Source organism: Grus americana, chromosome 6, assembly GCF_028858705.1.
Source record: "Grus americana isolate bGruAme1 chromosome 6, bGruAme1.mat, whole genome shotgun sequence".
Classification (NCBI taxonomy): Eukaryota; Metazoa; Chordata; class Aves; order Gruiformes; family Gruidae; genus Grus; species Grus americana.
Genome location: NC_072857.1, coordinates 27,414,305 through 27,426,781, shown reverse-complemented (window position 1 = coordinate 27,426,781; position 12,477 = coordinate 27,414,305). Strand labels below are relative to the sequence as shown.

Below are 12,477 nucleotides of genomic sequence, written 5' to 3'. Positions count from 1 at the left end.
CTGAAGTGGATTTCTTGGTATTATAGTTCTAAACTTTTCCCAAATCTAGTTCAATGATATATGATAAAAAGACTAAGGAAGGTTGATACTGCCCCCTTCATCCATCAGCTGCTGCTGAGATCTTTGGGTAAATGGTATGTTCATGTACTGCTCCCCACTGAATGATCATGAAACAGCACTCTCCATGACAAATGTAATATGTAGAGCCATCTTACTTGAAAGACTTAAATTTTCCTATATCTATAATGTCAGTGCATTTGGGGGCCAGGTTTGTCCAGCAGCACAAATTATAGCCTCCTTTGAAAGATGTCTCTTCAGGGTTTTTTTTGCACCACTAAACTTTCTTTTTGAACTTTGGCAAGTCAGTTGATCTACCATGCTGGAAACGGAGATAACGCCCCCCTGTCTGTTAAGACTGTTATGACAAAAAACCTCTTTTAATGTGTTAGGTGTTGAAATATTTTCAGAACTAGGTTGTAGAAATCATCTTTGTAATGAAATTGAGCTTGTGCTTTTTTATGGCTTCAGCAGTAGAGAGACATGCCTGCTAGTGAGAATGAAATCAAGTCAGATCATGCCCCTGACCTGTGTAAATCCATAGAAGAAATTTTACATGTCAGATAAACCAATGTGACAGAAGGAAACACTTAGTGTTTGGTATACTGTTACAAACATGTCTAAATATCTCCAATCCCATTATATCTGGGATCAGCAGGACTAATCTGTTAAATACTGAAGGATTTCGTATATGTTAAATCTCATTGGCACATGCCTTGCTCTTGAGGAGAATTTGCTTGCAATAAATTCCTTTATATAAAAATTTTCAAATGTAAGTTAGAATTTTGACTTTTCCTGAAAATTCAAAGATAAATAATGTTGGGTTTCTTGCCCGTGGCTTGTTTTTGTTTAGGAATATAAGTGAACAAAGTAATCTGTTGAATAAATACTAAGCATTTTCAGATTTCTTTGTCTCTCTGTCCCTCTATCAAACATGTGCTTATAATATTGAATGTTGTTGTTTGCAGGGAGACAAGGAGGCTGCTTTAGGTCTTCAATTTTCCCCACTCTGTGACCGCAAGTCTACTTTGGTAGCTCAGTCCCAAATAGGTAATGACAAGTTGTGTTTTCCTTTTTCTTGTATGTGTAGGAGCATGTGAAATCATGTGCACATTTCTTATGCCCATTCTGAATTTTAAATGTTCCAAATGCCATCATATAGAAGGTATTTCTTTGCACCTCTCTCTTCACCAAACTCATATGCTCTTCCAGCAGAAATGTGCTGGTCTCAAAAGAACATGAAGAAATTTCAGCATATGTGATGCCAAGGAGGGCTAGGAGAGGGATTAACCAAAGTGCTGGACATGAGCTCAACTTTTACTTTACACGCTTTAGAGTTTAGTAGATCATGTCCTCAGACAGGTCGATTCTTACTCAAGAACTCACAGGTCTGTCTCTACTACAATCTGAAAGCCTGGTACCGTTTTGTAGATGCATCTCAACTTAAGGCTAATTCGTACATCAGATCTCTGGACTGCAGTTAAGACTGTCAATGTGGCAGGGCCAAACTACACAGGGTCAAGCCTCCTTGGGTTGACAAGGACCACTGCGTTCTGTTCCCATCAATCCTAGTTGCATTTTGGTCAACAGTGGCCAAACTTCAGCTTCCCATTTTAAGAAATGCGAGTCTTGGCTCGCTCTATCCCCATTTCCATCAGCAACAGTAAGGAAATAAAAATTGGTAAAGATCACTGGGGCTGGTTACAAGGAGGCACCCTGGAAGCATACTGAGTAGAAGTGTATGTCCTACCAACAGCTGTACCTTTTATGTCAGTGAACACAGTACTCAGGGAGAGATTCTATAGGTGACAGGGTCTTATCCTTGAACTGAAGCATGTCACCCTGTCTGACCCTGTCACTCAAGACGTCCTTTATTCCATTTCACTGGAAATTGTAAGGCAACGTGCTAGAGCATCATACCTACTGCAAGAGGGAAGCTGGATCCTAGGCTGAAGCACTGTTGCTCACCTTTGTGCCATGTTGCATGGTTAGAGTATGAAGACATCTGGAAATCCATTGCTAGCTCATGTTTTAGCTTTTTTTTTTTTTTCTTTCCTGTTAAGTGCTCAGCAGAGAATAATGCTTCATTCTCTCACTGTGTCATTCCATACCTTGATGAGCACTTTAAAATGTAAAAGACATTGTTCAGAGCTGACATCTCAGAACTGTGGGATGAATGCTGTCTCCTAAGGATATTACTTGTTCTCTTCACTGATTTGACAGAACCCTCCTACACACTGTGAAATAACACTTTACCTCCACAGAATAATAAACAGCAGTTTGAAATATTAACTCCTTGGCAAGAAGCTCCGAATGGTAAAAGAGACAGTATGACTTCTAGCCCCCTGGCTAAACGGTAGCTTCCCTTCTATTCGATAATTAATATTCATTTCAAATGGTAGGTGTATTCTGCAGTGCATAAGATTTACAAGAAAAGATGAATGAAAAGCTATAATTATTAATATCTAGTTATATCTCTACAGCTTCAGGTGTTTTTTGGTTTAGTTGTGCTTTTTTCCTCAAGATTATACTGGTGGTGTCTAGTATATTGAATCAGAACTACAGTCAGAAAATCAGCCTGATAGCAAGTATTTATTTTTAGATTTAAGAGCTGTGGAAATGTAAAATCTGATTTTCTCTCTTCTTTAGGTTTCATAGATTTCATAGTAGAACCAACATTTTCTCTTCTTACGGACTCAATGGAGAAAATTGTTATGCCTCTTATAGAGGAAGCATCAAAATCTGAAAGTCCTGCATTTGGGACACCCAGGTATGAATACACTGCTTAATTATTGAACTAACATAAGCTAACATAGTAATGTCGTTCTCTGAGTTATCACAATTATTTTAAGTTGGAAAAGTACCATAAATAGCTGTACAGTATTGCCACCATGTGGTGCTATGTTGTATTTGCAATATGCTATTACTCCATTGACTGTGGACAATCGTGTATATAAAAAGGCAAAAACATAATAATGAGCAGAATACACACGTATCAAATATAAAGTTGATTTTGTACAGCATATCTTATAACATTTTTTCCTTTGACTGTAATCTTTGCAATAGATTATTGAAGTTCCTAGTTCTCTTATCTTGAGCTATTTGCAGTATAATTTTAATTGAGAGAACCAAAAGTCATTCTTACCTTTCTGAGAGATAATTGGAAGTGGAGGTGATGAAAGTGGTTTCAGGGCTTTTTCTGGTTTTTATTATGCTGTAGGTCACTTTCCTTCTTCACCTTTCCCTTTTAGTATCATTTGATATATACACTTGAGAGAAAATTGATTCCACTTATATTCCACTTGAGAGATCTAAATACAGTAGAAGTGAGATGTGTGTGGGGGTTGCCCATCAAGCTCTTGATTTTTGCATCATGATAGAAGTTGTCTATAAAACAAACTAGCTATGACAGGCAGTGTTATCTGAGTGATTCCACACAGAAAGCATCATTCAATAATCAGATGCTGCTTTTACAAATATTGCCTCTATTACCACTTTTTTCTTTTTCATTTTAAAACTGTAATTTGAGCTTTAACTGTGGCTACTAATATGCTAACTCCGCAGGGCCGTTTTTCATTTGCTGTTAGCATTTAAGAGCAAAATGATGAAGCTCGCTTTTCTCTGATCATGAGTTTACTTCACATGTATTTTGGTTACCAGAAGTAAGTAGAAGTTACTAGAAGCAGGTTTTTATGACAGTATTCTTAGTGTTTTGGGGAACAGTGCTAAACTAAGACATTATTGATAAACTTGTTTACCTACTCACTTCTTCAGAAATGAGTGATTAGCAGCTGCAAATGATTAGTAGCTCCAAGCTTATTTCGGTTGATGTTCATGGCTGAGTGGTAGATGAACAAAGGCTTATGATCCAGCAAAGCTTCTTCATGTGAGGTAGAAGAAAAAGGGATTTTTTTTCTTACTATGGAATCAAGAGCTACACTTACAAAGAGGATAGGGAGCCTATAGCATGATACAGAAATATCTGACGCAGCGCAGTTGCACTACTGGGTGGACGCCGTGAGTATAAGATGTGACATTCACTGTGGTGCCTGGAAAATGTTAGAATTATAGCCTATTCTTTACGTTCTGTCCCATTCAACATCTCTGGAGCACACAGAAATTACAGTTAACTCTTTGTGTGCAGTTCTCGCTGATATGTTCACTGCAACTATATTTCCTGATTAACGGAAATCCATCTATGCATAGTAACATCTATCTTTGATACCAATGAGATAAACTATGCAGTGTAATTGAGTAAACAAAACCTGCTATGACATGATTACCTGTACAAGGCCAGAAATAGGTCTGATTTTTTTAATCCCAAGAAGAAAGAGTTCATTCTTTTTCTCCCACCTTTACATGTTTCTGCATATTTACATACGATTCGATTTAACTTCTACCTTAACTTATGTGTAAGGTAGCTGCAGTAGCTCTTAAGCAGATTTTAAAGCCACAGTACTAAATCCTACTTTGACTACTCTCGAAGGCATGTACCTTGAAGAGAATTTTCAGATGAAGCTAAACTTACTTACCTGTCATACTTTTGTGTCTTCCTTTTTTTAAATGGCTCAACAGATAACAATCAGATGTCTATCCTGTGAGCCCCAAAGATACCATTCACTGTTCAAAACCACAGCTAAGAAGCTGCTCCAAAATGGCTACATATACATTCTTTCAAGAACCAACTTTAGAGTAATATATTTTCAGCTGTCACATTTTTTTCCTCCCTGGAAAAAGGTCTGTAAGAATCAGTCCCGGGTTACAGCTTCATGAGTTGAAGTAATGTCTTGTATCTTAGGCACTCTTAGGTGAAAGCTATTATTTTGAGTTAGTGATTACATGTAGGTCCTTAGGCATTTGATTCAAATTAACTGTTTGTGGATTATTAAAATTGCCTGACTGTGTTCATAATTTAGGGGTTTTTCCCTTCTGCAGCCAAAATAGTTTGGGAGCAGTAAGCAATGCTGAAGCACAAAGACGACCCAGTTTTAAAAGTACAAGTGATGGAGGGACTCACACAGAAAATTCTCTAGCAACTGTAAACCTAACGAGCTTTAAGGACAACTTGATGAAGATCATTCAAGCAAACAAAGAAAGGTGGAAAGAATTAGCAGTAGAAGGTATGATATACTAAGGTGGAATGTTTTTATAGGTTACTCCCTAATATGTCCTCTACTTTCATTTTTTTAATTTCCTTCAACCTATAAAAATACATAGTTGTCTTGTATTCATATATTTGTATGTCTTAATGTTTGTTTAGATGGTCCTGTTTCACTCTCCCAGGAGGTATAAAGAGATGTAGATGGTCAGGGGATGAGAGGAAGTCTTATAGCTTGTACAATAAGGCTCTGTGCTGCTCAGCTTATCTTTAGAGGTCTGGTTTAGAAATGTGCATTCTTGCACATTTAATCATAACTGATAGTGACATCTGCTTTAAATGCCAAAATCAACAATTCAAAGTAGTATGTGCTGCCACATTTCTTAAGAAATGTAAAAGTTGTACTTTGCCATTAGAAATGCTCTTTGTTCCCCACTGTATGGAACAAAATTCAGTATTGCAGGCTTCTTGGGACTATGCTGTAGGCAATTATTTAAATGACTCGGTGGATCTAAAGATTTGGGCAATCACAGAATGTATTAGACCCAAACAAGGCAAAAAGTGACTCTTCATTTGCTGGTTGGTAGTTAATAAAGCCAAACCTGCATCAAGCCTCTTAGTTCCTAAGCCATACCTGAAAATTGTCTGGGGTTACAGTTATCTGAGTGAAATTATTTGTGATAATTGTTGAACACAATTTATAACCTTGTTCCAGGTTAAATGAATGGCATTTGGGAGTAGTTTGTCCACAGTCTTAGTGAGTAAGCACCTGGAATATTTCAGTATAGCGTTTCCCTGCTGGGACTGGTTTCACTTTAAATGACCTGATAGTGATGGCCCGGAACGGTATCCTGGAATCCAGTGCCAGCCTTGTCTTTCATCCTATCATCCAAAGCAGCATCTTTTCTCTCAAAGAGGTGTCAGACAAGACAGAAAAACACTGCTGAGCAGGCTAAAATCTCATTTAGTGCTAAATTGCGAATGAATATTCTCCTTAGGAGAATATTAAGTAAGAACAAGCTTCCATGATCTATTGTGACAATGACTTGAGAGTTAGGTAGAAGGGGGCAGCTGAGGAGGAGATTTAACCAATATTGTCTCTTCTTCATGAGCAGCTTCATGTAATCAATTGCCTCTTATGGTATTGTCTAACCAATAGTGACTGGTCAAAAGGACAAAGCTGCTAATTTGCAATGATCAGTAGTAATACCAGACTGTCAGGGTGCCCAAGACCACTTAGCTACAGCCTGCAGAAATCAAACAGCCTTACATGCAAGGTCCTTCAATACAGAAGAATGGAGAACTTGCTTTTGCCATTTCCAGTAACATCTAACTAACCAGCTTGATTTTGGTACATCAGCATTTTGGTATATTGTTTGGAGGTGTACAGTGCTATCAAAAAGATAATTTCCCCTTTGTTTCCAGTGCTTTGTAGTGCTCTATAAATTACGGATAGATTTAGCCCAGTTTTTCTGGGCTGTTGATAGCCATTGGCAACACAAAGCTTCTCACAGCTTGTGAATAGTGCAAATACTTTTGAGTACAGATTTGTATTTTGTTAGTACACAGATAGTAAGTTTTTAAATAAAAGCTGTGGGGCAATTATATAGGTTTTGTGAGTGTTATTTTCTGTTCATTTTTTGGAAGCAATGTGTGGATACTTACTTCGTATGTGGGCACTAAGGGCTGCTGGAAAACAGGTTTTCGTTGAGTGAATATAGCTCTTTATAGAGCACTATCTGAGGTAACACATAAGTTTCTTGTCACGTAATGGGAGAAGGAATCTTCCCCAAGTGGTCCACGTCAGCAGTATATCCGCTTTGAAGCTGCACTCTGCAAAGGCTGAAAATCCTTAATCAAACTGTGCAAAATGAACATCTAGTAAAGAATGAAAAATATTGAAATACATCCCCTTTCCACTTGAAATTCCTTTCAGATTGCGCTCAAGTTTGACTAAGATTGTAAGTGAATAACCTGAGACCTCGAACCTCAAATAATTTGTTCCTTCCTGTCTGGATCTCCTGTTACCTTCTCTGACTCTATTGCTTGATGAAAAGTCTTTAGGTTGTTCTGGGCATATGTATGAAGTCCTGTTTTATTCCTATGTTAGCAGGAGCATGTTCCGAGGGAAGAAATACCAGGGGTAAATCACTGCCAGGTGAAAGTAGTTTTGTTAGCGCTATCATTATTCCTGGCTAGATAGGTTATGACAAACCACAAAGAGCTGAGTGCACTGAGAAGGTCTCATGTATGAGGGCGGTATGCCATGGTAGTAAGCAGGCTGGCTGTTAGCGTAGGTCTCCAAACACACTGCCTGAGCTGACTATGGCAAACAGTACTTGGGCTGTTAAAAGAACCATCTGCATTCTTGTCAGTGGGCTCCGCAAACACTCGACATTGTTCCCAGATTAATTCACAGGCTCAGGAGGAGTTGTCTCTATAAAACGTAGTAATACAGATACACAAGTAATATAGAAAGGAAACTAGCAACAGTCCATGTAATTTCCTGAGCATGACTTGAACCCGTTCCAGCTTCTCACCTTTTCAGGATAAGACTATGCATGCAGCGCGGGTTGGGAGGCAGTTCAGCCAGTGGTGAGGGAGGGCTGAGGAAGATAGTCTGACTCCTGTGCCCAGACAGGCCAGAGCAGGAGACCAAGACACGCTGACAGTGCTGTTGACAGGGCAGCTTTCCTGGAGATGTAGCTGCTGATGCTACTCCTCCCTGAAAAGGTAGCTGCTGCTGAGACCTGATTCAGAGCAAGCAGCTTGTGCAAGGAACAGTGAGCTTTGTTTTGGAAATGCCTGTATTAGTGAGGAAGGCATTTATCTACCTAGGTAGCTGCTTGAGAGCTTCTTTAACAGAAGGCTCACTAAATAGGATGGCTCCGCTTCGCTAAAAAGGCCGTGTCTTCTATAATTGATGCAGAGGAGCTCAGTGCTCAATAGCCTAAGGGTCCTCAACCTTTCACCACTGGAGAATTAGAGGAATGTTTCTCAGGCCTTTCAGGGAATGCTGTTAACAGGGAATTACCATAACGATCAAACATCTGGGATTCTAATTTGAAAGCCTTGATGTTTAATTAATATTCCAAACCCCTAATCACCAGATAATCTGTCTTTGTTCAACTCAACACAGTGATAAAGAGACTGTTCCATCCGGTGCTATTTTCAACACTTAGCGGAGATGGCTGCTGCTATTTGCGATTGTGGTACTTGTAGCAAACAGACAGTAAAGATGCTCAGATGAGTCGGAGAGGTTGTTTCATTGGAGAAAATGTTTGTTAAATGGATTTTAAGGTCTGGAAGTTATTGACCTACTGAGAAAGCTGCAAGAAACACACAACTTGTTGGGAAAGATTTAAATATCATGTAAGATCCTTCATGATACAGTTCTTAGAACAGAGAAATTGTAACACAATGATTTAATATTTTTAAAAATACAGTGTTTATTCCTTATGCCTACAATGTTTATTCCTTCATGCTCATTTTGTGCTATAAAAATGTTTTAAAAATTTACTGATCAAGTTGGTCAGTGGTTGGCAAGCTCAGGTACTCTAAATAGAGTAAAAGGGTATGGACTAGTAATCATGCTTACCATCTGTTCAGTAGATGTCATTGTAAATAAAGTTACAGGGATAAATAAGTATCGTCTTCACTTTACAGCTGAGCAAAAAGAGGCACAGACAGCTTAGGACACTCACCTCAGGTGATATAATGACACAAGGGAAAGCAGCGTACAGGCCAGGGGTGCAGTTGCCGGTCCATTGGCACGCTAACATGGTTCATCTTCAGGATAATACAACAGCAGTGTTACTTCTTGTTCCCATTTTATGCCTATGTAACTCTTCTGAAGAATTAGCTGTTACAGGACTTGAATAAGGGTTGCATTGTTTGTGTGGGAAGTGATCAGTGACAAACCTTGTCCTCAACACCTTTTGGCAGTGCCCTGTGCTGCACGGCTCGAAGGTGTGTGTGTCTGGGATGTCTGACTGCATCGGGACAGGATGAACAGTGTGAGGCTGAACAAGGCTCTCACACTGTCCTGTGCTTAATTTTGGTAGTAAAAACATGAAAAAATGTCAACTACTGCATCTTTGGAATAGGGATCAGCTTTTTTTTTTTTTCCTGTGGGCAGCAACTTTGAATAACAAATGTCTCTTCTGAAAGACCCCTGCACTGTACCTGCAGGCCCCCCTCAGGCACTTCTGGTCCTGCATACTTCCAGTCACAATAACCACAGGGTTCGGTTCCATTTTGTCTGAAAGATTTTCTCTGCAGACTCACTAATAAGAAGAGAGTAACAGCTGTTGAAATGTGAAAATCTGAGAGTGATGATCTGATAGCATCTTAATGCGATTTAGCAGCCGCTAGGAAGGGCGGGCGGTGGGAGGACGTGTGTGACAGTCTCAGAAACTGACTGACAGTTTGGCACATGAAAACTACCCTAATGGACTGTTTTAATCTGTTGGAGAAAAATAAATTCAGGGGGCTAAAGGAGTCCCATCTAGGACCAGTGAAAGTTATTTTAATTGCAGTGCTAAAACATTTAGGTCATAAGCAATTTTTGAGCTAATCCAGAAAAGTGTTAAGAACAGTGGGAAAAGGAGAACTTTTTCTCCACGGTCTGAGGAAGTGCAGTGAATGGGTTGAGCTAAGAGTGGCAAGAAACATTTTGTATTGGCAGTACCTGGTAAATCACAGACTAAGGAATGATAACTGAACCTGATAATGGAACCAGTTACATATCCCCCTGGAGTATACACCAGTAAATATATATCTGGCCTGCCTCTTCATGTGGCAAACTACATGACTTAAACCAGCTTTTCCCTCTGGTAGGCTCAGAGCAGCATGTCCCTCCCTTCCCCAGTCCCAAAAGTCCCAACATTCAAGCCCATGTGCTTACAGCTAAACAGCAAAAGAGAAGTAAAAGGCGGAGGTAGCCACCCTGGGAAACCATAAAGTCACAAATTATTTTTAACCAAATCTTTCAGTAAAAAGTTTTGATAGCTAATTAAGCCTTTGCTACGTTCTTTATATGACGTAATGCTGTGACATTAAGTGCCACTGGATTACGTGGTTTGCAGTGGTTTTGTATACTCCCATATCTGTGATGAAATTTGTGTGAGGAGTTGAAAGTGGAAGGAATCCATGCCTAAATAACTCTGTGGGCTATTACAATGTATTCTTGGGTTTGAAAGTGGCAGGTTGGTTGGGAAAATCATGGTTGTTTGGGAACTCTTGATCAAGTCTTTAAACTTACTTGGGAGTCCCAGAGGCACCAGGATCAGCCCTCTTGTTTTCTGCAAAGTTTTAATGCTTATTGCTGGTCTCTTCCTCTTTTTAAAATGGCTGATGTGAAAACATGTCTTTTAGAAAGGTGCAATTCCTTCCCATGTTGTCCTGGTTTTGGTCTTTTGTCACTGCTTTGTGGAATTTTGTTTTCCAGTAAAAAAGAAGGCAGACAAGTCTAGACATCAAAGTTTGTGGTAATATACAGAGTGTCCATAACATCCAGCAGCATTCCTCATTACAGATTCCTCAGATAATTTAATTCTTAGTGAAAATTAACAGCTTTCCTCTCTAATTCAGTAGTTTGATGATTCTTCGTACTTCAGTGTCATTATGCCTTTCTGTAAGGGTAAGCTACTTTCAATACGGCCAATGAAAATAGCAATGTGATTCAGCAGACATTTGCTTTACTGGGGTTTAGTGCTGTGGCAGTCGCTGCCATTAGCCGATTCGAGAAGTTCTGCTTACACATGGCTTTTGTGCTTTTTCTCTCCACTCTTGTTAAGTGACAACATACTCAAGTGGTGCAGTTGCTGGAGACAGAAAGGTATCTTATAAGCCCTGTACTGTGCAGATGATAGTAATGGAATGCTCTGTTCCCTTTTACAAAAAGGCCAGGAAAAGAAAGTTGATGGACATATACAGAAGAGAAAGTACCAAAATGTAGAAAAGCTTCCTCACCACTTAGTAGACCATGTCCTGACAGTGTTGCTGCGTACACAGGCAGTAAAATAGCAGAGCTGATGGAAATCCATGTTGGAGTTGATAATGCAGACTCACCAGAGCTTCTGCAGCAGCAGAGCAGCAATACTGTGGAGACCAGAGAGTCCTACGGCATGGTGCTAGAGATTGAGCCATGTGACAGTTTTAGTGTTTCATGGACAGTTTAGTCTTTCGTTGGGCTGACAGGAATTCAGTGCTCCCATTCCCTCCAGCTAACAATAAAAAAAAACCTTAAGAACTCACTTCAATTTTCAGAGACTTATTAAGCGACCCAAAAAAAGGTGACTTTATGAAAGAGGAGTAGTATCTGGTGAAAAGGGGAGAGGAAAGAAGTGACCTTCACTAGTTAACACATTTTCTGTAGCTGCAAAATTACTGAGTACCACAATTTTTCAACTATTCTGAAATTTGGCTATTGCCTTACAACTCCTGCCAGTTTTCCAAACAAAACAATGCATTACAATTATTTTGTCAACAGCCCAGCCTAAACACAAGGGAGGAAAGACACCACTTCTACCACGTTTACGTATCAAATGTCATTGTTGCTTCTCATGAAGGACAGTGATTTAAGGCAGGAGTTCAGGAACGGCACAGAAGTACAGGAGAGAGGGAAAAGATTGAGCCACCCCTAACAGGCCACTTAGGAGAAGCCATTTGTTTTACAGATGAACTCACACAAATTCTGCTGAATAACACTTGGGTTCTTGTAAAGAAAACAGTACCAAACAGTTGAAAATATGTAAACAGGCCTGGCTCCAGGCACTTTTACTGAGTTAAAACAGGGAGAACAAAACCAGTGCAACAATAACACAGACCCTGAGTGTACTGCACTGCACAACATATTTCTATCTGTCTTTATCTGAATGGATATAATAATCCTGATGCTATTCAGTGCCTAACTGACACCCTCCCCCCCAAAAAAAAAAGAAGGGAGTTTTCTAGAGGACCAAGAAGATTGTTTAATCTGATTAATCCTATTCATCTACTTACCCTTATTAAATATTGTCGATGTTGCAAATGCCAATTGTTCATTTAGCATACCCCATTTCCACCTCCGGCTGGCCATGGCACCTTTTATCAGCATAAAAAGACTAACTTTTAGCAATAGTTTTAACTCCACAGATTTTAAAATCCCACAGTATTTTTCATACTTAAAAAAAGATAATATTTTTCTCACATATTCTTTTCTACTGACTTTTGGAATAAATAGTATCGCACCAGATTAAATGCAATAGGTATGCCATGTAACTAGTATGTTGTCTGGTGTAACTTGGTGCAGAGATACTCCATTTCAAAGCTACATCTGT

The 12,477-nt window shown here is 39.3% G+C and overlaps 1 protein-coding gene across 11 annotated transcripts in view; it reads left to right on the top strand.

The window, feature by feature from the left end:
* The window catches only part of PDE1A (phosphodiesterase 1A), a 163,346-nt gene that overhangs the window by 137,000 nt on the left and 13,869 nt on the right, over positions 1-12,477 (top strand). For all 11 annotated transcript variants that reach the window (XM_054829572.1, XM_054829573.1, XM_054829582.1 and 8 more), the window contains 3 exons: positions 1,026-1,107; positions 2,707-2,827; positions 4,993-5,177. In XM_054829572.1, the coding sequence (XP_054685547.1) occupies positions 1,026-1,107; positions 2,707-2,827; positions 4,993-5,177 (388 nt within the window). The remainder of the gene's footprint in view (positions 1-1,025; positions 1,108-2,706; positions 2,828-4,992; positions 5,178-12,477) is intronic.